The 24,407-nt window shown below is 39.9% G+C and overlaps 1 protein-coding gene across 1 annotated transcript in view; it reads right to left on the bottom strand.

Moving 5' to 3' along the window:
* Nucleotides 1-24,407, bottom strand: part of CADPS2 (calcium dependent secretion activator 2) — a 269,361-nt gene that overhangs the window by 188,445 nt on the left and 56,509 nt on the right. Inside the window, exon 2 of the mRNA XM_066318926.1 lies at nt 21,071-21,184. Within this exon, the coding sequence (XP_066175023.1) occupies nt 21,071-21,184 (114 nt within the window). The remainder of the gene's footprint in view (nt 1-21,070; nt 21,185-24,407) is intronic.

A 24,407-nucleotide genomic window follows, 5' to 3' on the forward strand; every position in this document is an offset into this window, starting at 1 on the left:
GCTAGCAGTATTTCTCAGGACATAATTAAAAGGAAGATGCTACCTTTTTAACCCTTAATTCTCCTCTCTGTGGCCTGTAAGACAGGGAATGCTTCCTGCTGGAATATTCCCAGGAGATATCCAAGAAGATGCATCTTGTCATATATGGCATGGCTCCAGCCCCAAAGTCACTTGGGAACCCCAATTTGCTGGCACCATCTGGATCTTACACTACACTTCATTTAGTGGGTTTTGTTTGGTTGGTTTTAGTTTTAGAGTAGACCTGAGGCTGGGCTCCCATTCTGCAGCTTTATTTAGAGAAGAAAAAAATGGAAGGATTGGAGACAGCTTCAAAATCATCCATAATACCACAGAGACTTTACATAAATACTATGGAAGCAAGATCAACTGGTGACTCCAGCACAGCTGTAGAGATCAAGGTTAGCAATATAAAACCCAGTGGAACTGACATCCTCCTCTTTTTAGTTAAGATCTTCTGTTATTTCAGCTGGGATTAAAAGACAATAATTCAGATTTTTCTCATTTTATCTAGTTGAGAGCTCTGGGAACAGAGTCAGAAAAAAGTTACATTTTCTAATTAGTGCAAATAGGAGTAGAAAAGAAATGTACCACAGATGTGTAGCCCAACCACACAGAGGTGGCTTCTCTCCTGACTTACCCTGTTTTACTCCTGCAGCTGTTTAATTGGGTGCACTTCACTTGGTGTTTTTATGTAACAATTATGAGCTACACACTACATGAAGAAAATGCTATTGAAGTTTCTTCACATGTCACAACAGAATCATGATTATCCCTATCTAAAAGTGAAAAAGTATGGAAAGAGCTCGGAGGAGGGCACCATCTTTTATTAAGAAAGAAAATCTTTTATTAAGAAAGAAAATTATCTGTGGACAAAGTTTAATCTGCTACAGAATGCTGGAAAAAAAAAGTGTAGAAGCACTGTCCAATTGTTTTCTGTATTACCAATAAAGTTCTTTCATCGATGAAATTTGAATTACTGTGTGTGTGCATTAACATCAGCTCTGTCACCTAAATAATGACATCTAACAAAGCCAACAATATTATCACTCAATTTCCCCTGCAAATTATTAAAATGCTAGGAAAAAGAAGCAGTCTTGAGCAAAAAGGCTTATGAGAATCTGAGACTGGCAGCCACCAAAAGGCAGCCAATATCTCTTGCCCAAGAGCTCCTCATCAAGTGTTCAGTGGCTGACTCAAATCTGCTGCTTAACTCCATGACTCAGTCATATTAATCAAGGAGCTGATCCAGCTGAAAATTAAAAAAAGAAAAGTGGATAACTGAAACGAGCTGCTCTGTCCCTGTATGAGCTGACAAACCTGGCTCACAGCTTGGCTCTGCAGTGGGACAGTGAGATGTGGGGAGAGAAATCCTCCCACAGGCAGTTTTCACTAAGGCCACCTTAATGAATTCTCAAACCACTAAATTTGAAAGCATTTACACACACATCCTAAAAAACATTTTCACTCTTTCCATCTATTTAAACCATCAGTTATTTAAGTGTTTGTGGTGTGCAGACATCAGAAACCCTTTATAATACAAAGAGCTGGGAAAATTCAGGGACAGACCTGAGAAGGATCCTGCAGCTCTGATGGTGGGAATTTACCTACAGAGCAGAAACTCCAGGTCTAGGTGCCTCCAAATGCTAAAAGCACTGTACCAGAAAGTTTGGCAAAAAAATTACAGGGTTCACAGATGTCTAAACACAGACAAAAGGGATGATAAGTAAAGATTTTATTTCTCTTCAGAGAAATAAATATTCTTTATTTCTCTTCACTGTCAAGCATCAAGCTGCCTGACCTGACTTGGCTCACAATCCTGGAGAGAAATGGTCAAATAATTTAACTGAGACACAGGCAAGAAGCCACTTCCTTCACAGTGTGATGTGATGGGGGTTGAGAGGATGAAAACTGCATCTCTCTCATTTTCTAAAGAACAAACTCACCATCAATGAGGAGGATGACTTTCCCCACTCAAGGAGCCCTCTCCATGTCCCTAACACAGCTGAGAGGTGGGAAGTTGGCTCTGGATTAATGGTATTGCAACATCCACCTGGGAGGAAGCAGTCTTTATTCTTAGTTCCTCCTCTTAGGCATGGTAATGTTTTAACCAGCGACAAATTAATTTAAAATACATAAACACCAGCATGAAAAAATCACTGGAGAGACGCCTCAAAGAAGATAAAATGCCTGTAGAGTAGACAGAAAAACAGATAAAACCTCCAGAGAAGCTATTGCTACTGCAGTTCCTGAAGTCACAAGCTTAAAATGGCCTTGTTTACATCTTCAGAAAACAAATATTTAACCTTCTGAGCAAGGGATCTGACTCAGTTACCGTATGTGAAGTCTGATAAGGCAAACCTAGCTTATATTTAACTAATGTATCAAGGCTGCAGCCATTCTGATCTTAAAGCTTCCAAGCAACCATCTCATAGGAGGGTCTACCCAAAGAGTCAAGACTGCCATGGTAATAACTGTGACACTATTCTTTTTTCTTGCCTTAACAAGATGTGTAGCCAAAACTGTATCTCTTTCTGCCAGACTAAAACTAGTTTAATAGAAGTTACAGGTATCAGTTAGAAAAGATGCTGAGCAATACCCTTGGCTTTTTAATTTATAGAAATTCTTTTTCTTCTATGAGCTACAAGAAGTGCTCAATTAGAGGCAGAGAACACATGCCTTTGTCTTGTAACTACAGAATTTCTCTTCTCCGCTGCCCCCTGTGAATATTTCTCTTATCCTTCTCCTACATTTAACACATTCTCAGTTATACTGACTTACATATTACCAGTTACAGATGTCTTACACTCAGTTTAATGGCAGGCTCTCCTTCCTCGTGGATATGGTTGCCTTTATCCACCACATTTGCAACTACAGTTTGTGGGCAATCAACTTTTATTAAGCTGGTCCTAATTTTCCACATCCATTTTCTCTTTCCTGTCCAGTGAATGTTAACAGTTTCTTAAGCTTCAGGAGCTTTAGCAATTCCTCTATGCTTCAGAAACTCAGAGAGTAGCTGCTTTTACTCCAGCAGCCTTTCTGAAGAGTCTTTAGAATCTGCACTCTGGTTTACAAATAAATATAAAATATATACATTAAATATAGCATGAATATAAACATAAAATATATACATTAAATAATATATACAATAAAATAAATGAATCAATAAATATGCATATGGCTCTTTTACATATTCTATGGCTCTTTTACTTCTGCTATATTCCTTTCTGGAGATGGAAGAAATGTAGCAAGAGACAGCAATTAAAGCAAATCAAATAATTTTGATATCAGTTTGATATCAAAAACTGTTTGAAACAGTTTGACATCCTGGAGTGCACTGGGAATAACCTGACCAGCAGGTTGAAGGATGTGACCCTGCTCCTGCACTGGCCCCAGTGAGGCCACACCTGCAGGGCAGTGTCCAGCTCTGGGCTCCTCAGGGCAGGAAAGACAAGGAGAAGGTCCTGCAGAGGCCACAAAGACAATCTGGGGACTGGAGCATCTCTCTTATGAGAAAAGACTCTGTGGGAGCAGGGCTTGGTCAGTCCAGGGAAGAAAACTGAGAGGGGATCTGTCCTGGGTTGTAGTTTAGGATGTATTCTATCACCATCTCCAGTTCATGGCCCATCAATGCCTTGCCATGACTCACAGATAACTCCCTCTGGAGTTATCTCTCTTTAATGGGCCATCAAGGAGCCCCTGGATGACTCAGCATCCCATTGGGAGATGCCCCGCCCAGGGGGAGGAGCCAAGCATTCTCACCTGGAGATAAGCTGGGATTTGGGACAGTAGAAGCAGCCCTCACCCACTGGATTCCCAGAGGACCGGAGCTACCAGACCTTTCTATGGGATCACTGCTTCAGGAAGACCACCTCGTCTGGACTGTTTCCATCACCCTGATCAGGTTGTGTTCTGACTCTGTCAGTGGTTTTTCTTTTTGTATTTATTTTATTCTATTTTATTTTCCTTTTCTTCTCATTAAATTTTATTTCTGACTTAGAGCCTCTCACTTGGTTTGTTTTCAAACCACAACAGGATCTCATCAATGCACATAAATATCCCAAAGGCAGTTACCCAGAGGATGCCACCAGACTTTTCACCAGGATCAAAGGCCACAAAACAACAAGTTCCACTTCAACATAAGACTTGAGACTAAGGCTAACACAGCACTGAACAGGCTGCCCATGGAACCTCCCTGGATGTCTGGAGACATCCAAAATCCACCTGGACAGGTTCCTCTATCACCTGCTGCCAGGGACTCTGCCTTGGCAGGAGGTTTGGACTAGATGATCTCCAGAGTTCCCTTGAAACCCTCACTGTTCTGTGATTCATGCAGAAGAATCATGGGTTTGTTTGCTTTCTTGGGCAGTCTTCCTTCTGCAGAGTTATCACTTGCTCTCTACAGATCACAGGTTTGGTTCCTGCCCCTGAAAATACACTGCACCTGAAGATATCTGACCTCTTCAAATGAGAACCATTTGTGTTCTCACAACTCACTTGGATTACTGGAAATGATTTTCAGCTTTTTAATATACATACTATGCTTAACTGGCATTTCTTTGAATTGCTTTTTCCTATTTATTGGGGGTTTTTACAGACTTTTTTCCTATTTTGTCTAAGATAGGATGTTATGATTTTATCTATAAACAATGCATTATCGTGAAGTTATTGCTTATCTTGAAGTTATTGCTTTCTCCTATGGTTTGCTTTTAAAAATCTGGTACAATCTCTTTCCAATTTTCATCAACCTAGCTCTTTTCTGGCTTAGATAATGCCCATCTTTTTCATACAGCCCTCTGGCTGTCTAAACTTTAGCTAGTTCTTAACAAACCTCCTCCTCCTCACAACATTTTCCTCAAGAACATACTGAAATGCTCCCAGCACAAGGCACAGGGCCAGCTCAACAGGCAGGATGAGCTTCAGAATGCTGCCATGGAAATTCTACTCTTGAAGTCCTATTTTTACATGACCCAAAAGATATTCCTTAGAAGTCCTATATGAAAAAACCATTGCAAGAAGCCCTAAAAAGATCTGATGGTATTTTACAACCAGCTACATGAAATCTCCAATCAAAGCCACCTAAAAATAATTTTTCCTTAACTTTCCCCTCCCTGTAACAGAAATTAAGCAAACATAAATCAGCAGGCTGCATGAAGAGCCTTCTCTTCTACCTCTGAAGCTAATTGTTTTGTATTTCTTATCTTTAATACTGTTGCTTTCATCACGGCCACAAGACGTATACGATCAAAACTACTTTAACATAATTAACACTTTTTTTTATTTTAGGATATTTGAAGCAGACATTTTGGCAGGCAAGGCTGTTTGCTTTTTACATGTTTTCTGTGAGGCTGAATACATCCTTTCCTTTATTACACCTGGTTATCCTGTTTGTCAGTCAGTGCAATACACTGGACACTGCCCTCGCCAAAGTTTCTCCTCCAGAAGCGTGGCTCAGGATGCTGCTGGCAGACAGAGGAGCCCTGGGAAGCAGCACTGGGTGCCCTGCTCATGGTATCAGTCTCAGACCAGCCAGCAGCAGCCCGTATGGTCAGCACTTTGTGGTGCATTTCTCTGGGCAATAGTTTTTTCCCCAGGATCCCTGTAGTTTGACCCTTCCTTCCTTTCTTGACCCAGCTGACTGAGGCCCAGCTATGTTTTCCAGAGCAGGAGACTAGGAAAAGCCCTGTTCTTCCTTGTTCATTCTCTTTCCCCCTGGAACCATTGGAGAATAAACACCTTGGACTAATCTCGGGGTAAGAGCCTCTTTTGGATCTTTTGTCTTGTCCCTGAGATATTCCCCCAAAGCCTCCCAAGGAACTGAGCTAACCAAGGAGTCCTGGGGGCTGCAGGGGCTTATTTCCCTCTTGCCCATCAGGCCCCATGCAGGTGAACAGTGCAGCCATCCAGCATGGCATGGAGATGCAGAGACAGGACAACAGGAGCTCTCAGAGAAGAAATCCAGAACGAGGAATCGGATTTATTGCTGCTCTGGCCACGGCTGCAGCAGTCAGGCAGTGTGCTGCAGAAGCACAGCCATGGAATGAAAGGAGTGGCACCACCACCACATTCAACTGAAACTTATTTCTGAGGCCTCCTGACACACTGCTCCATCTGCTCTCCTGAAGGATGATTTTTTAATGTGGCTTAAGTGTCCCCAGTACCCAAATGCTGTAACAGTAATTTTCCTCTGCTGTAACCAATTTGTTTTCCTGCCTCTAGCTTTCAGCTTTCCTAATAAGCTGTCAATTAGTTATGCAAATGAGAAAAACAAACATTCAGCTCTGCTTATGGCAACCTCTTACTCGCTGCCATCCAAGTTCACTGGGTCTGTATTGCAGATGATGAATTTGATTATGAAGCCCAGCTCCCACAGAAGGCAAAGCAGCAGCAGGTTCTTTCTAAAATACAGACTTACAGGCTGGAACTGTCAATAACTGTGTGCAGTTTGGGGTGATATTAGAAAGGTATTAGCTATTGGAGAGCATCCAGAGCAATGGATGCATCCAGAGCATCCAGAGCAATGAAGATGGCAAAGGGCTTCGAGGAGGAGGTTTGAGGAGCAGCTTTGAGGAGCAGCTGAGGTCACTTGGTCAGTTCAGCCTGGAGGAAGGAATTCATTGTGGTCTGCACCTTGCTCATGAGGGGTGAGGAGGGACAAAGCCTGATCTCTGTTCTGGGGTACCCAGTAACAGGACTCAAGGGAATGGCCTGAAATTCTGCCAGGAGATGTTAAGGTTGGATGTTACAAAAAGGCTCCCCAGGGCAGTGGTCACAGCAGCAGCCTGACAGAATTCCAGAAGGGTTTGGACAATGCTCTCAGACACAGGGTGGGACAATTTGGGATGGTGCTGTGCAGGGCAGCAGCTGGACTCAATGTTCCACGTGGTTCCCTTCCAACTCAGCACATTCTATGCACACAGAATTCCCACAGAGTTTTGGTCCATTATTCACCCTTCATCTGAACAGATAATCACTGGGAAAATCTGCTTTAAATCCTGCTTTTTAAAACACCATGTCTCCTAATTTTTCAGGAGCTCCAAACAAATTTCAACCAACTTCTATGTAAGGCAGAAAGCTGGTTCCTGGGCTTGGACTGGATGTGTTGAAACTTGGCACAGATCTAAAAAAATTGAGGGGGGTTTTAATTTAAACAGACCTGTCAATCCAAATGTGAGCACCAGAACCTTACCATTTTTACAAAAATGGAGCCTGACATGCTGTTCTAGTCCAGAATAAATAAATTCCTGAAGGCTGCAATGTGATGAGTCCCTTGCTGGAGCTCTATTAATTAGCTAAATGTGTGCTGAATTTTAAATGTAAACAGCCTCCCTTGTAGTTGTTTTTCATGAATGCATTTTATTTCACTAATGGGCCATGCTCAGGCCATCTGTCTGACCCATGCTCAGGCTGACAGGCAGCAGCTGCATCTCACCACACAGCAACACGTCAATTACAAGCAGCAAGAACATTTTTACAGAAATCACCTTTAGGAGTGTCACTTGGTGACTTTTTTCTGACTTCCATTTTAAGCTTCTGTAAATTCCCAGACCCACTTTACCTTCTTTCACCACAAAGCTCACTTAAAAACTTATTCGACTTTGTTGCAGTTAAATACGACCATTTTGGAAGCAGCACTTGCCTCCTGCCTCACTGCAGGAAAAGACAGATGCACCTTTCATTTCAGTAGAGGAAATTAGCTTTAAAGAAATAATTACTGTGAAGCCTACAGCCCCTGCAAGTCTTCATACTTAAGTCAGGAGAAATGATGATGCCTATTCAGATCAAGAGCCATAAAACAATGCTAAGCCTTGAAGACATCCAGTGATCGGTCTGATTCTCTGATTCTGAAGTGCTGCTCTGTGGCAGGATGTTCCTCACCCCTTCCCTTCTCCACCAGGACATCAGTTGTTGTGCATGGGTGAGAAAACCTCACAGGGGCTAATCTCTGGTGCCCAGAGGGCTGAGACCCTCAGCAGAGAACAAACATCTTGGTCTGGAGAGCAGATGCAGAAAGAGAGAGAGAAAATTTAAATATCATTGAGTGGAAGCCACTGCTTTACACTATAAAAGTTACACAGATTATCACAGAGACAGAAGCCTCCTACACACTCCCTGGAAATGTGCAAGGCTTCTCCCACAAAGTTGGGATGCATTTCCCTGGATACTTTTCTGGAAACTGAGAGGAAATATCATCTGCATGTCCCATCAGTAATTGGATGGTAAAATACATTTAATCCTAACCTCTACTATTTCTTTGCTGTAATATAGGTACCTCAACCATGCTGTGTTGTTCATCTATTAGTGGTGTTTCTGTGTTTATCCTGTGTAGTAAGTCATCTGTTAAAGTCTTATGTCTGTTAAATTTGTGTCCATCAAATAAATAATTCATTTTGTAACAGACCTAATTGGCCATTATTAAGAACCTGAAACAAGAGTGGGTTTTGGGGTGATGGCTGCCTCAGTAAAGTTACAGCCTACTGCCAGAGGCAAAGACAAAAGCTGGTTTAAAACTCCCCTCTCCATTCCAAACATACACACAGTTCTTCTCAGAGTTAATGGTAGAACAGAAATCCGCATTTCACAACTTAAATCATCTTCCTCTCAACTGCTTGGAAATTTTTCAGTGATTTCTGTTCAAGGAGGCCTTATCTTTGTTCCACAGGCAGTCTTAAAATAGTCATAGCAGCTCTCACATGTAAATGTTTCTTCTCTTGCTGACATTTTTTGGTTATAGAAGTCTGACCTCTGCATCATCAGTCTGTCTGATAATGCTGGCAGACAATTCAGTCTCCAGGGGCCTGCGGAATGCAGCTGGATACAAACTGCACACCTGTAGGGTCATGATGATCAGGATGCAGCCCACCTGCAGTTCTCAGACCTATCCTTGTAACACTGCCAAGAAAACAAAAGCTGCACACTCATTCTGGGTTCATCCTCAAATGTAGAAGAGCTCTCCTTGCTTACTATCAGAAACAAGGCATCTTTTCCAAGAGAATACTTTTCAAATAGATCTTGGGGTGAAATCTCAACTTTCTGTTTCAGGGGTGTCCAAAGAAGGACTTTGGTACCCATACATGCTGGGATAATGGCCACGACCATGAGTCCTGTGTGTTTAAAGCTCACTCCTCCAACAGTGAGAAACTTGTTACTCACATGAAGATGATGGTTCTTTATTCTTTCAGGTCTTTCATTCACCTTCTCTTCAGGGCCTGTGATTGGTGTGGACTTGGATCTATCCCTCCTTGCAGTCCCAGCTTGGAACATGCTGAACTATAGCTACATTTAGAGATGTAATATAATGGAGGCATCAGGAGAACCCAACAGGGAAGAAGGACATTTTATCTTTTCCTCTCCGATCTGTTCACCATCAGCACAAATTGACTTTCTGAAGCAGTACTCACTGCTGGATGGATTAGAAAATTCCACATCTCTTTCATGTGGAAGGATGAAAGCTTTAGCTTACTTCCCAGTGAGCCCTTGATGTATGTGCTCAGTAGTCCAAGAGGGAAAGAGAGCTAAAAGCAGCACAGTGAGCTGCACTGCCATGGTGGGGCTGTGGATTCCCAGCACACTTTGAGATACACTCCTTCTTCCTCCCCTCTGAGCCCCTTGCCAGAATTAAGGACAGAAGATTCATCAGCTCAAAGCATGCAGTGAAACAGAAGGAGATAAATGGAATGGCTCATTTCTTTCTGTTCCCTCATTTCGTTTTCTCAATTGTATTTGCAGCGCATCTGGAGCACAGTCAGAAAAGAGTTGGAAAAAGGCAACAGAGATCATTTACAATTAATCACCGACTACTGCTCTAAGTCTCAGATCAGAATTGGTGTTTCAAAGAACTCTTTTCTTCAGCTACACAACTTTTATGAGTTACTGGAGTCCCAATGACCAGCTTACTTGATCTTTCCACGATTGAACACGTATAAATTTTTTAGGACAGTATGCTAGAAGAAATGTCTTTATTTTAAGATTACTTCTCTAAGTTTATCATTCCCTCCTAACACAAGCAGAGAAAGACTGGTCAGACAGCAACTAAAACCACCTTTACTACATTGGAGGAATTGATTGTGGAGGGAGATAAGACAACAGGGCTCCTAAAACATCATCCAAATGCCCTCTCAAAAACAAACTTCTGAGAAATGAGAAAAGTGACATTTTAACAACTGATGTAAGGCTCCTTTTCCAGACACAGAAATGCCTGCATGGAACACAAATACAGTAACCACAAGCTCTTCCAGTTGTTGAAAGAGAAAACTGAAGAACTGGTTAATTGCTTTATCCAGTGATAGAAACATGCACAGGTAGAGAATTTCCCTGAGCCCTGGTGCCTAGAACTGAAGAAAATACTCCTGGAAATCCTTGCATGTGCCTCCCCTGCTTTGGTAATTTTTTCATCAGAAATCTCCTTTGATTTGGCAAAGGATATCCTGAAAAAGGATACTGAATAGCTTGGACTTTGATGTGACACAATATTGCTGCTTGGATGGTACTAAGTTTGGGAAACATGCTCATTGCCATTTTTTTAAAAAATCAAGTTTTTAAAATTATTTGGCTGCTTTGTTTCGGTGGTTTTTTCATAGCTTTCTGCTAAGTTTTATTGAACCACAAATGCTCAAAAGCCAAGAAAAGAAGGAAACTTTCTTTCCATTATGAAAGATTAAAATTATAAAATTACTAAACTGAAGGCAAAAATTAAGTATATTTTCTAATTTGCAGATTTAACTCAAATAAAAGACTTCTGCACTTCTGCCCTGGAGGAAGGTATAAAAGATAACAAGAGAGGTCAAAAGAGGTTTCAGTGGGGGCACTTCAGCACTACTGATCACATTGCATGTGTCACAACTCATTACAACACTGCAAAAAACAGTACACAACTAGACACTTAGATTTGCTTTGTTTCCTTTTGCTTCCATGTAATTTAACTACTCATAAAGGAAACACTCTAAAAAGGATTAAAAACTGAATTGCATTCTGAGTCATCCAGTAAAAGAGTGAAGAGGCAGTATTAGAATAGTGACTCTTGTGATTTGTCCACAGATTTCTACCACAGCATTCCAGATTGTCTGGACATAAACAAACCCAGGAGAACAAATAAAACCAAATGAGAAAGACCTAATAATCAAGCTGTGATTTAATATATAAACTGACAAAGGCGTGCTCCTTATACTGTTAATGTTCAAAGAAAGAGCAATTACAGAAGACTTGCAAGTGAACAGACTCAAAGAAGGGAGATTAAGTGTTTATTTGTGACTAATCTTATGCTGATCAGGAAAAAAAGATTTGAGAAAAGCTTGGATTTCCTTGAAATTGAAACCTCATCTCTGATTAATAGACTTCTTGCTCTTAGACTCAGAAGGCTCTGCTGCAGGAGCACCCGCATACACGGAGCAGAATAACACATTATTCATGAAGCGTTTTTATCACAGTGAAAATTGCAGACACTTGGAAACAAAGGATGCCTACTGCTCTCAGAGGAAAACCTTTCCTCGTTTACAAAACGTACACCAAGAAGGAAAAACTTAAATAGAACAAAAATATCAAGGTCTCATCCCCAGGAGATGATCCATTTTCTCACGCTGGGCTGTGAAGCAGCATGCTGACATTGAAGGTGAGGGGAAATGTGATGCTCAGAAGTTCCAAGCACCCGGCTGCAGTTTTCTGGCTGGGCAGTGCTGCCCTTGCAGCATGGTGAGCATCTCAACAGTTACCTGGGCATCAGTTCCCAAGACATCAGGAAGCACAAAGATGTCCAGAGAACTCACACCATAGGCATATCTATGGATCTCCAAGTACAGATGCAGAACTGCATCTTTTGACTATTTCCTAAGGGAAAAAAAAAAAAGAGAGAAAAATAACAACCAACCAGCAGCATGGTCTTTAATCATCTTACCAGGCACTGGCAACTGTGCAAGCAGGCAGGCTGTGTGGGCAGACAGACAGAAATCAGGTCTGGACAAGCTAAAACTGAGGTACAGACAGGGCAGCTCAGGGAACAGCTGCCACAGAGATGCACTCAAAACACCTGCAGACATATTCTTCTTCCTTGACATTATTCCTAAAGTTCTAATCCCTTCTGATCACTCACTTTGGGAAAAGTCATCACTACCTGGGTGAGAAGAGTTACAGAGGAAAATATAAAGCAGTGCAAAGTGTAAGAAGCACACCAGGATTTGGGGCTGTGTTTGCAACCCCAACAAATAAGAAAGTGAAAGGTCTAAAGAGGGATCATAATAAATTCCTGATATAAAATTATATACTACAGATAAAGAATATGTAACTCGCTCAGTGTTTTTGCTTTGTTAAGGAGGCACAGGACAGACACATTTATATAAAAGGGTAATTCAATAAAAAGAAGGGATTGTACACTTCACATTTAAAACAAAGCAAGTTAAGCAATGACATTAAATTAATGTAATGACCTTAAGTTAATAGGAAAATCCGAATGAGGAAATTAGGAGGAATGGTTTAATGGCAAGGCCAAGTGGAAAGAAAGTTTCCTTAATGAGGTAGATACTGTTCACTAGCAATGCTTGAAGAAGGCATTCAGTAACTGGAACAGACTGGGTAATCTGTTTCTCCTAGTATGCTCTGTTTAAGATAATGTTATTTCTTGTTGAGAATCTTGTGTGGATAGAAACTTAATGCCTGCATTTAACTTTGAAGAAAGCTCTTGCTTGCTCAGTGAGGAGTATAGCTTTTTTAAGGTAACATGAAATAGAAAAAGCCATCCCTACAGTACTTTAGGAAATAAAAGCCTGAAAAGAATCTTGTTTTCCAATGTAGCTTTTCAGAAAAATCCCATGGTGGGAAATGTAAATTGAGCAAAACTCGGAAAAAAAAAAATCGCTCAGAAAATATTTACATCATCACTGTATTCTGCTTTTACATTTCTCAGGATATAGCAATTTGTTGTTGGCTTTTGAAATTAGAATCAGAACAGATTTGAAATGGAGTTGAGGGAGATCAGTGAGAATTTAAAACCTCACTTCTCATTTACTGATTTCTGGAATTCAGCTATGCATTTTCTGGGTTTTTTTAGCCCTTACTGCCATACCTTCTCTAGCTTGGTTTACTTAAAGATTAAGAATTCACCATTCACAGCATTTTTTCAAGATATGACTTTTTAAGTTTAAAAGACTTTGAGAAGTCACACATCTCTAGAGTTTTGACAGGTAAAGCTTTCTAACATAAAATAATACAGTGACAGAGATGCTCAGTTCAATCATGAAAACAAAAGTTATTTATTGCACCACCTAGAAATCCAAGAGTAAGCGAAACTATAAATACCAGTCCTAAAAATTCAATCTGACAGTGCATGAAAATGAGAGGTTTCCTCCTTGACTGCTTGTTTGTTGAATGGGTTGAGTTTTGGGTGTTTGGTTTGTTGGTTGATTGGTTTTCTTGCAGTGTTTTGTGTGGGTTTTGGTGGGAGGGTGTGTTTAAGATGAAGAATTCAGTTAGATAGGAGTTTTTTTGCAATTCAACGAAATAATTAATTAGCTGAATATAGCAACATTCTACAATGTATTGCTAATCAAAACTTGAAGCCTAAAGAAACTGCATGAGAAAATTCTAGAACTCAAAGAGTCAGGAGACAGAGAGACCCTGATTGGACTAACTTTGGCTCAAATAGAGTCCACAAGCATCTTGTAAGAATTGTCACTTCTCTTGTATTGAGATAATTCCAGCATACTCCTAAGGTGGAACCACACACCTTTCTGGTCACAGAGAGAGACAGCAATTTAGTCATGGCTGAATATCTCCTTTCCTGTGAAGAGAAAAAAAAGTGGCCTGTTGTTCCACATTGATTTGAAAATTCCCTGAGAACTTGCTCAATGGAATACATAGATGTCACGATACAAAGAAAAGAAAAGAAAATTCAGTGGCATTAATGTAACTCTTAATGAAATATTTTGTGATATTATTTCCACATCCAGAGGACTTTAAGGGCTCTGTGCTGAGACCTGGAAAAGGTAGCAGGAAGGATAACTTAATAAGATCAAGAGTTAGCATCCTTTCATCGTGAAGTGAAAGAAAAATTCTTCCACATAATGATTTTCAGATTAAAAAAAAAAAGCAGAATAAAATGTTACTATCTCCTGCAAGATTTTGGCAGACAGGATGTAAAATTTTCACATTTTTTCCTAATATCAGGCTAGCTGAAAAAAATCCCCACTGCCTTTAGCTGCCCAGAAAACAGTGTCAACAAAAAAATGTATAGTGTATGTCTCAGTGCAACACGCTGTTAATTGCTAAACCCAGGTCCAGATAAGTTTTGTTTTCCTCTGAGACTGAGTAAAACAGCCCTGAGATTAGGGAAAAAAAAACAATTAAGCAAAGCAGATGAAATTCACTGTGGTGTAACGGCGTGGGCCATTGCTGGGTTTCTAATTGGTTTGTTCAGATTAATAGACATTCAGAATTTATCTAATAAACAAGTAGCTAACATCACATAATGCTTAGCACAGTAGAGACACACCTCACTACCCAACACTAATTACCTCTGCAGTGGAGTGTCAGACCTACAAGGCATCCTTCTTTGCCTGGGACAACAACATCACCAAACAAACAATAAAGGACACCATTACTGGATTGTTTTTTAACCTACATTCAATGAGCCATTCCTGTCTGTCCTCTTATCAACACATCCAAATCAAAGGATTGATAAAAGCAACGCACTAAACTCTCCCCATCAACCACCTACCTCATTTAAAAGTTTGAAATCCGGGTCTTTTACAAGCATACTGTCCTGGGTTGGAGTTTAGGATGTATTCTATCACCATCTCCAGTCCATGGCCCATCAATGCCTTGCCATGACTCACAGATAACTCCCTCTGCAGTTATCTCTCTTTAATGGGCCATCAAGGAGCCCCTGGATGACTCAGCATCCCATTGGGAGATGCTCCGCCCAGGGGGAGGAGCCAAGCATTCTCACCTGGAGATAAGCTGGGATTTGGGACAGTAGAAGCAGCCCTCACCCACTGGATTCCCAGAGGACCAGAGCTACCAGACCTTTCTCTGGGATCACTGCTTCAGGAAGAGCACCTCACCTGGACTGCTTCCCTCACCCTGCTCAGGCTGTATTCTGACTCTGTCAGTGGTTTTCTTTTTTTTGTATTGTTGCATTTATTTTATTTTATTTTATTTTATTTTCCTTTTCTTCTCATTAAATTGTATTTCTGACTTAGAGCCTCTCACTTGGTTTGTTTTCAAACCACAACACATGCCAATACAGAAGCCTTACGGCATTCTGAAATGAATAGTGATCATCTACAAGTATGAGTGTCCAGGGAGACTGCACAAACACTTTGAGCAGTTTCTGTGCAGCTTCCCAGCCTCTGTGATGCCACACAGGTGAGAGTGAGAAGGGGAGCTCCAGTCTGAAAACACAAAGCACAGCCACATGTAGCTGTGTATAAAGCAAGAGACTGTGGATTTCAGCACCTAGACACCTTCCAGCAGCAGCACTACAACAGCACTCTGAAGAGAAAGCTGTACATCCCAAACCCTGCAGTTCTACTCTGTTGGGTCTCTCCTCAGTGTGGAAGAGGTTGAGATCATGTAAAGCACGTTTTAATTTGTTGTATCTTATCTCCCCCTCACTTCTTTCAAGAAGATGATTAAGACTGCTAACAGCGAGACAATCCCCCTGGCATGCCAAATTGTGGTTGGTGATCCAAAACACTGAAGGCATTAGAGCTTCTCCAACAAAACAGATGACCTAAATAAACCAGGGGGATGCATCTTTCTTGGGGGTGCCCTAAAACTTTTATGAAGCTTTTCAAAGAACTGGCCTACACCAGACATCTAAAATAACAGACCCCCATAAAATATTACACTGACCTCGAGTCTGCCAACGTTTTCAAGCAACTGGAAGGAAACTGGAAGTGCTAATGGATTGCACAAATGTATCTGGTGTTGAAAGGCATCCTCAAAAAGCAAACCACAAGATAACCCTAAAATTAAAATTAAAAAGCATCCTTTTGAAACAGCTTCTCCAAATGAGACTATACCAACCATAAATCCCAGGCTGGTGTAGTACACAGGTTTTTGAAGAGAACCTGAACAGAGCAAAAAGCCCATACCCTTAAATATATGCCTATGACAATGATGACTTTAAAAAAAAAAATGGAAACCAGTGAATTTATGCTCTGGAAATGTTAGCTTCCTCACTTATTAGCCTAATGAATTTAAATAAATGGTTAAACTACTGATTCCATTATTTTATCTCCATTATATAAAACCAGAATGTTCCAACATTTAATTACTATTTATTTTGTGTGTACTATGTTTTGATTCTAATGAATGCTTTTTGGTTCCTTTAAGTGCCATCTTCATCTCTGAAACATTCATCAGGATCAATTATGCCTTTTGTTGCCTTGAATAAAAATGGTGTGCCTAAAATAGCTGACAGTAAAAAGAAAATTGTAAAGCTAACCAAAGCCCCACTTAGTCCCGAAAGCTACTTCCTTTCTGTCATTTCATCAGTGAGATCCTTCACACTCGTGCAAAAATTTTTCAGACTAAGTTTTCCATAATCACGGGCAGAAATAGCATCATTTCACTCCTTTCTTTACAGAAATACCTCAACTTTTTTTACAGAGTAATGCAACATTTAAGGTCTTCATATAAAAATGCTCCCATGAACACAATTCATCCTTTTCTAAGGGTAAGTCCAAGAGCTTGAATTTGCAGTTCAGTTGGTACCACAGGAACTTGGCAATTGTAGGACACTTACTGCAGGAGCTGAAAGTGTGCACCTATGCACACACTGGTATGAAGGGAGGGAAATGCTTTCTTTTACCATTTAGAAAGCTGTTAAGGGTAGATTTTGGTTGGATGTAAGGAAGAAATTTTTATAGTAAGAGTGGTAAAATACAGGAACGGATTGTCCAGAGAATTTGTAGATGCCCTATTGCTGAAAGCCTTCAAATTCAGACTGGATGGGACTTTGAGCAACTTACCTAGAGAAAAATGTCCCTGCCTGTGGCAGGCAGACTGGACTACATGATCATCAGAGCCTCTTCCCACTCAAATCATTCTGTGATTCTGTGATATGGGTCTTCTCTTTCTCATTTTTCATTTTCTTTGTTTTCTACTTTTAGTTCATTTTTTTGCAACCTAGCAGTGCCAAGCTAAAACCTAGGTTTGTGTACACAAATACCCTCTCAACTTAAACAGAAAATATGTTAAATATGATCTTTGTAGCACAGGCAAACTGGAACAGTCAAAGTCTGATTTTAAATTCTCAAAACACCCCACAGGAGTAAGTGTTAAAGATCCTACATTTAACATTCAGATTTAAATGTCTTAGAACCACACATTTAAAATGGAGCAGCAAGAAAAACACCAGTATGGAGCACTTCTTGCGGCTTCACATTACTTTAGGCAGAGTTGAAAACCTGAGAACTTGCAATCATTACAATATTGAAAAGGTTTTCACAGTATTTCAAACATTCATTACAGTCTTTGCACCCATTTTACTGATACCTAAGACTGCACATATTCAAGATTAAAGGATTAGCACTGTGAGTTTAGCCCAGGGTATGTGCATACCTATTAGAGTATTAGGTATATTAAAGGTGGCAAATAAACCTCTCAGGGCTCTGCATAACAGCATTTTCCAACCTCAGTGAAAGTGCATGCAAGAATTGATGAATGAAAGATTAGCTACTATTTCACAAACGAATTTTTAAAATACAGGGTTGAACTGAGCAAAAAAAGACTTTATTTCATAAGTCACTTTCTCACTTGATTTTATACTTAGCAGTGTGTCCAATATAATTACTCATTAAAAATTGCCATATGATTGAATTTTTCTCTTTATCTGAAAAGCAGCACCAGCATCTGATGTTCTACTGATTAGAATCTGGCTCAATGTCTGTAATGGAATTTTCCACACACAAAAAAAATATAAAATCCTACATTAATTCTGAGAGAATGGTTTCAGAAAGAGTAAACATTTCCATACATTCTCTCAACTGGGATTGAAGGGGAAAACAAGACAATCATACATTCATGTATACAAAAATGAAACATGCTAAATTTCAGTGAGACTTTCAGAAAGTGCAGTGGGATTCTAGATGGAGATTACACAGAACATGGAGAGTTTATGTAACTTTTCCTATGAATATAATTTTTTTTCTACTACATTTTTAAGATAAATGAAAACCAACGTGAGATTATTCATAGACAGTCTTAAAAACCACACCAGCATTGGAAAAGACATAGTGGAGGAAATAAGGGAAAAACCTGATGGGTGTAAACTTCCCAAGTGGTTCTGACACAGCAGTATGACTTACAGCCTAGTGAAATGAACGCTGAAATTCGTATTTATTTATTTAGCAAATAAATTGGTCTTTCTGCAAATATTTATAAAAAAGTCAACCAAAGACTGAGCAATAATAAGTTCCTAAATCCTTGGAGCTTTCTCTTAAGATTCTTAAGAGGACACAGTCTGAACAAATTCATTAATTGTGGATTACAGTGAAAACACCTGCAACTACTGATACAGAATTTATGTCACATCCCCAAAACAGAACTTCTCTTTCACATTCAAAGCTAAAGCAGAAAATCAACTACAGTAATGAAGATACATACCCTGGACTTGCAAACAATATTATAGTAACTCCCGAACCATGACTACTGCATAGGATTAAAGGCAAGTTACCAATTCTCAGAATAAAATAATTACTGAGCAGACCACGTCTTTCTTTCCTGCCCTGTCAGGTAAAATTGAACAGTAAATGAGCAACTAAAGTATAAGGAAATGAACAGGGAAGTTTGTAAGATGCTATGAGACAGAAACAAGGAAGATGCCCATAATTCAAAGTACTAACAGACATCACCACGTGGAAGATGTGATGGACCATCTGTGGTAGACACAGAGAGGAGAAAGCATCAAAGCCTAGCACCAAGAGAACACACAAAGCAGTAATAGAGACTAATATTTTCAACCAATGGGTAGCAAAGAAAAGGAAAAAGGCACAAGAGACACATACAAATAAGAGAGAATATATGATCAGATCCCCAAAATTTGACTAAAATGTATTGAAGAGGAGCAGTAGATTGACTAAGTCTCCATCTGGATTCCATCACTGTACTGGTCATTAAATCTACTGTAACAACCTACTGCAACCCTGAAAAGAATTTAAAAATTACTAGCCAATGTTGGCTCCAACTGCACAACTGAAAAGGGCTGTGCAAGTCTGGAAGGAATTCTGTGGAAAGAATGTGAAATAGAATTGGAAGGCTGGGATAAGCAAATTTTAAAAAAAGACTGATATTACAGCTGGTATATCAGCTCATGGTATATTAACACAGGATGAAGCCCTTGGTGTCATTACATCCTCGACAGCAATGCTGAGAGTTTTGGATTTCTCTGTTTGAAACTGGACACCCAGAACACTCGTACACTTAATGCAAAAGGGTGAATGTCTGAAAACGGCCAAAAAATTTGAGCCTTTCCTTTTATAAGTCTATCTTAGACTATTATGCACAGCCTTTCATTGCAAGTCAGATACGCTAAAAAAAAGCTTTTTAATTGCATTAAAAAAATGCATGAAGTAAATCTTAACAGAACAGTTAGAGAGTTTAGACATTTGTTTTAGAATTATTTTTATCCACTATCACATCCTTTCCAAAGAGCAGGCTACTTCCTCTAACACATCAAGCTTTTTACACAGTCTGCTAAAGAATGAACTATAACCTTTAAGTCCTTTTCATCTCTACCCCAAGTTCAGTGTCCTGAGACATTCCCCTACTCTAAAACCTATTGCTGGGCCACCAACCAGCTCAGCCTTGCCCTGCACCTTCCCTCAAACTGTCCTTGCTCCCAGCCTTCACCTCACTGGCTGTACAGAAAAGTGGATTACTTTCTAACCCCTTCTGTTGTGTTCTCACACACCTAAAACAGCACCTTTAAAATGTTCATATGCTAGTTTGCCCTGCAGACCTATCCCGATCTTTTCACAAGTGTTTTTGTGAAAATCCCTAATTTCAAATGCCACAGCACTGATCATAATATGGGGAAACTCACACTGAGTTTTATGGCTTCTATACAAATTTCTATTTCTACACACTGAGTCCATGATTTCAGCACAACAAGAAAACCATTTGCCCATCCCTCTCTTGTTCGTTGTGCAATATAATTTATTGTAGATAAAACCAAACTAGGGCATAAATCACATCTTTTTCTGCTTGAGGAAAAAATTATTCACTAGCAAAGAATAGCTGACAGGAAAAATGAACAAATAATATACCAAAACCAAAGCTAATTTGAGAAAAGGAAAAAAAAAAAGAAAGATGTGCTAGGCTGAAATATGAAGGAAGACCTCTCAAAAGGCACAGAAGTTTAACATCCAGCTTTTTTGGTTCACTGAAGAGGTCAGAAGTTAAATGAAGCAAAATGAAAACACAGTAACATTTATTAAGAGTAAGAAGTTAATTCAGCAGCCCTGTGCTGCTGATGGACAGGGAAGTGTCCTTAGTTTGGACCTGGACCTGTCCCTTAGGCCATCCAAACTCCACCTCCAGATCTGCACTGAACACACCTGGAAGGTCACAGCAGACTGGGAGAGCTGGCCTGCCTGCATGGAAAAAAGCTTCAGTTCCTTCAGAAGGGAACAGGCAGGTCCTCACCAAAACCTTCTGCATGGTAACTAAAAATCTGAGGACATATTTCTCAGGGTGGTAACTTAAAAAGCACTGATTAAAAGAGCTACCTTGGACATATGGAGATAAAGATAGCAGTGCCTAGTTGTATCAAGTGCTGCCAGGAAGATTTTTTAGCACCAGGGGTTTTTCATTTTATCTTCTCTTTTAAATTTATTTTTTCCCTTCTTAAAAAAAGGGCGAATAATTTCCAGCTCAGTTTCTCTCTTGCGCTCAGGCAGTAGATTTCAACTTTTAAAACAGCAAAGCTGGTTTAGGAGGAAATTGTTTCTAGAAGGTTTGGAAGTTCACAGCCTTGGAAACTCAAAATTCCTTTCCTTGTGGCTGCATTAAAAGGCACACTATGAACACAATAGAGAGAACAAAGCCCAGAGCTCACCTCATAGTAACTGCGCACAGCATTGCAGAACGCTTCGTCCGCTACGATTTGGGTCTCCCCGTTCAAAAAGGCCTGGAAACGTTCCTTCAGCACCTGCAGCTGCTGCTTGTTGAGCTGTGCAAGGAAAAAAAAAAACAAGGAGAGGGGAGAGAGAACAGAAATAAACTCAGTTAGTCTCCAAGTAAAAACACCCAGCACTGTGCACACTCGGAACCTGTGAGCAGGGTAAAACAAGACAGAGGCTGCCTGGTGAGAGGCAGCTCCTCGGAGGCACAGCTGGACAAACCAGACATGCAGCACACGAGGAAACTTCTCCTCTTCCCCTGGTGTCCTTGGGATGCCAAAAGGAAGGTCTGCACGGATACCTGTGTGCAGTATTTTATACATATACACTGAATAGAATGGTCGATCTCCATGGCAGCAGTGGCTAACAAAGCCCTTCCCTTGTCTTCAAATACATCGTTTTCTTTTCAGCCTTCAAATAACTGAACATAAACAATTGACATGCCTCTTTTTTTTGAGTAAACCAGTAAAACATTAGAGTGTTTCAAACAAGCATGTGCACTGTGAAGAAAATGGAGTTCTGGCCCCCTGCTACAAAACTGAACGACACGAAACAACTGAACCTTGGGGAAGGGCAAAGGCTCCAAGGTTGACACCCAATAACATTTGGTGGACTTCATATCAAACTTGAGGACATTTTGAAATTTGTTTTCTGCTTCTAGCAGAGCACAACACGCATTACACAATGAAACCGTGCAATCAACCCATTTTTATCAAAGTTTAATTTTAAGGGACAAAACAAAGTGCAGAAGCTCTCCAGGGATCCAGACACAGATAAGGTTTCTATCAACTCTTGAATTATTTAGTAGGATATTTCTCCTTATCAAATCTGTGAGAAGTTTGAATATCACATCTTATTCTTGATCTTTAAATTTAACACAACAAAAAAATTTTAAAAACAACTGACAGGCAGGCTTTTTCATTCCTCTTGTATTCAGCTTCAGTAAAACAAACCAACAAACTTATACCCAGAAAATGTAAATATTTCTTCAGAGGGCAGAAAGTGATATTTGTAATGGCTAACCTGCCATTCAATAATTTCTTATTGAAGAACTTTTTTGGGCATCTACAGTAAATATGGTGGCCTTAGGCCTTCAGGTCCCTTATGTCAACACTTGGAAGTCATTTAAGCTACGACATTGTTATAAAATTAGCAAAATCTCTGCTATCCTGATAATGGGCCTACCATGGACCTATCTTTTTAATTTCACAGGAAGATTTTCATCCCACACAAAATTTACTAAGCTTGAGAACTCATGTACTTCTTTGAAAAAATGTAACAATTTTCTACAAAACTCTCCAAATGGATTGCAAACCTGAAAGCTGTTTTATTTTGACAGGAAACAATAGTACAGATGCCATCTCTATACTACTGGGTATCAGAAATCCTCTAAAAAAATAATGAAATGTAGGCAGTAGTGACGCAAAGCTGAAAACTATGCCTCTGAAAAAAAAAATCCAAGCTAGTTAAAAATACATGATAATTCTGTTCCTCATCTTAACAGAACAATCCACAATAGAGAACAAGCCCTAGGAGACCCCTATGGAAAAAAAAAAAAACCCTCTTGCAGAGGCAAGTTAACTTCAACAGAGGTTGCTGTGATTTGGATAAACTTCCTGCATGAACTCCTGACACTGACACTTATCCTGTAGCATTGCTAATTAAAAATCAATGGGAGAAGTATTCATATTGTGTCTGCACGTCCACCCAAAATGGCATTATCCACCTGCCTGCCAAACATCCTCTCCTTGCACAGAATTTTCACAACACTTGATAGCTGTTTGTAACAGAGATCAAACGTCATTCCACTGATTCGATTCCTCTTATTCTTCGCTCATTTTCTAAATATTTTGGACAAGTTCAGATACCAGAAAATGCAAACCATTATGGATGGTTTGAGGGTTTGTTTTTTTCCAGCATACACATGTTCTTTTGAGGGACGTAGAAAAGAGATGAGCAGTCACATAGACAGTGCCCCTCTGCTGAGCGAGCAGCTCCTTCATCCCATGGAATATTCACAGCTCTGCTGCAAGAACATGCAGGCTTCCTGCCAAGGCAATTATGAAAATGTGCTTTCATCCTTGCAGACTTCATTCTTGAGGTGATTTGCTTCTCTATTGCCCACATACCAAACAAAAACATTATGAATAGAGCAATGAAATATAAATTTAATTCTGAGCTTCTCATTTCTAACCATCATAGTTCAGCAAACCGAAATGCCTTTAAAATATTTACACATGGCTTTCATATTCACTGCTTTAAGTAGTAAGAATTTCTAAGGGCTGAGTGGCATTTTAGGATTACTGTATATTTCTTAAATTATTTTTATTTCAGGGCAAAATCTGGATGTACAGTAGAAAGTTCTCTTGCGAAGCTAAACAATTAGTATTTCCAGCAGAAAATATTAAAAGCTACAACTTGCACTAAGGATGATCTGAAGCCGATTTTACACGTCCCAAGTACTGTCATATATAGAGATGCAGTGAACTGTCAAGATACAGAATAATTTATAGTGGTCTACTGCAGCATACAGCTCCTCTGGGTTTTTTACTTGTCAGACTACTGAGTATACAGTGAATTCTCTCTCTTTTTTTTTTTTTTTTTTTTTATGTTGGTCATTTTTAATGAATTCATTAACACTCTTCAATTTGAAGCACTTAAAAATGAAACAAAGCTACCAGCACAAGTAATAGCTTGGAAATGAGGAGAGAAAAAGAAAGACTAATTGCACTGGAATGCTGTAGCAGCAAAAGCAGAGAAACAGGTGTGCTTGTACAGGACATTAGCTCTCAGATACTGCCAAGAGCTCAACCTGTCAAAGTCTGAGCTCCCTTTGAAAATGGCCAACATGGAACAAGAGGACATCATGTACAACCAGACTCCCAAGACATCATGTATAACCAGACTCCCAAGAAAAATGCTTAAGCAGATTCCCTCTGGTAGGAGTTCCCATAAGCGAGCTCAAAGTCCTTCACAGGAGCAATTCCTTTTAATCACACAAGCCCTTTCCTCCTCTGCTCTGGACAAGATCCATACACATCACACCTTCACTTTCAGTCCACTCCCATCTTCATTGTCAGTGCCTCTGTTTCCACATTTTAATTTTAGTAGGAAGAGCCGCAAACAGGAAATTTAAAAAAAAAAATAATATTACTGTATGTTCCCCAAACGTAAACTAAACTCATAATGCCACCAAAAGTGAACAGCACAGCCTCATTGATTCTGTAGCTTTCCACTCCATTTCCACTTCCAACCTGCTTCAGTTTTGTCTTG

Source organism: Sylvia atricapilla, chromosome 5, assembly GCF_009819655.1.
Source record: "Sylvia atricapilla isolate bSylAtr1 chromosome 5, bSylAtr1.pri, whole genome shotgun sequence".
In the NCBI taxonomy this organism is placed as follows: domain Eukaryota; kingdom Metazoa; phylum Chordata; class Aves; order Passeriformes; family Sylviidae; genus Sylvia; species Sylvia atricapilla.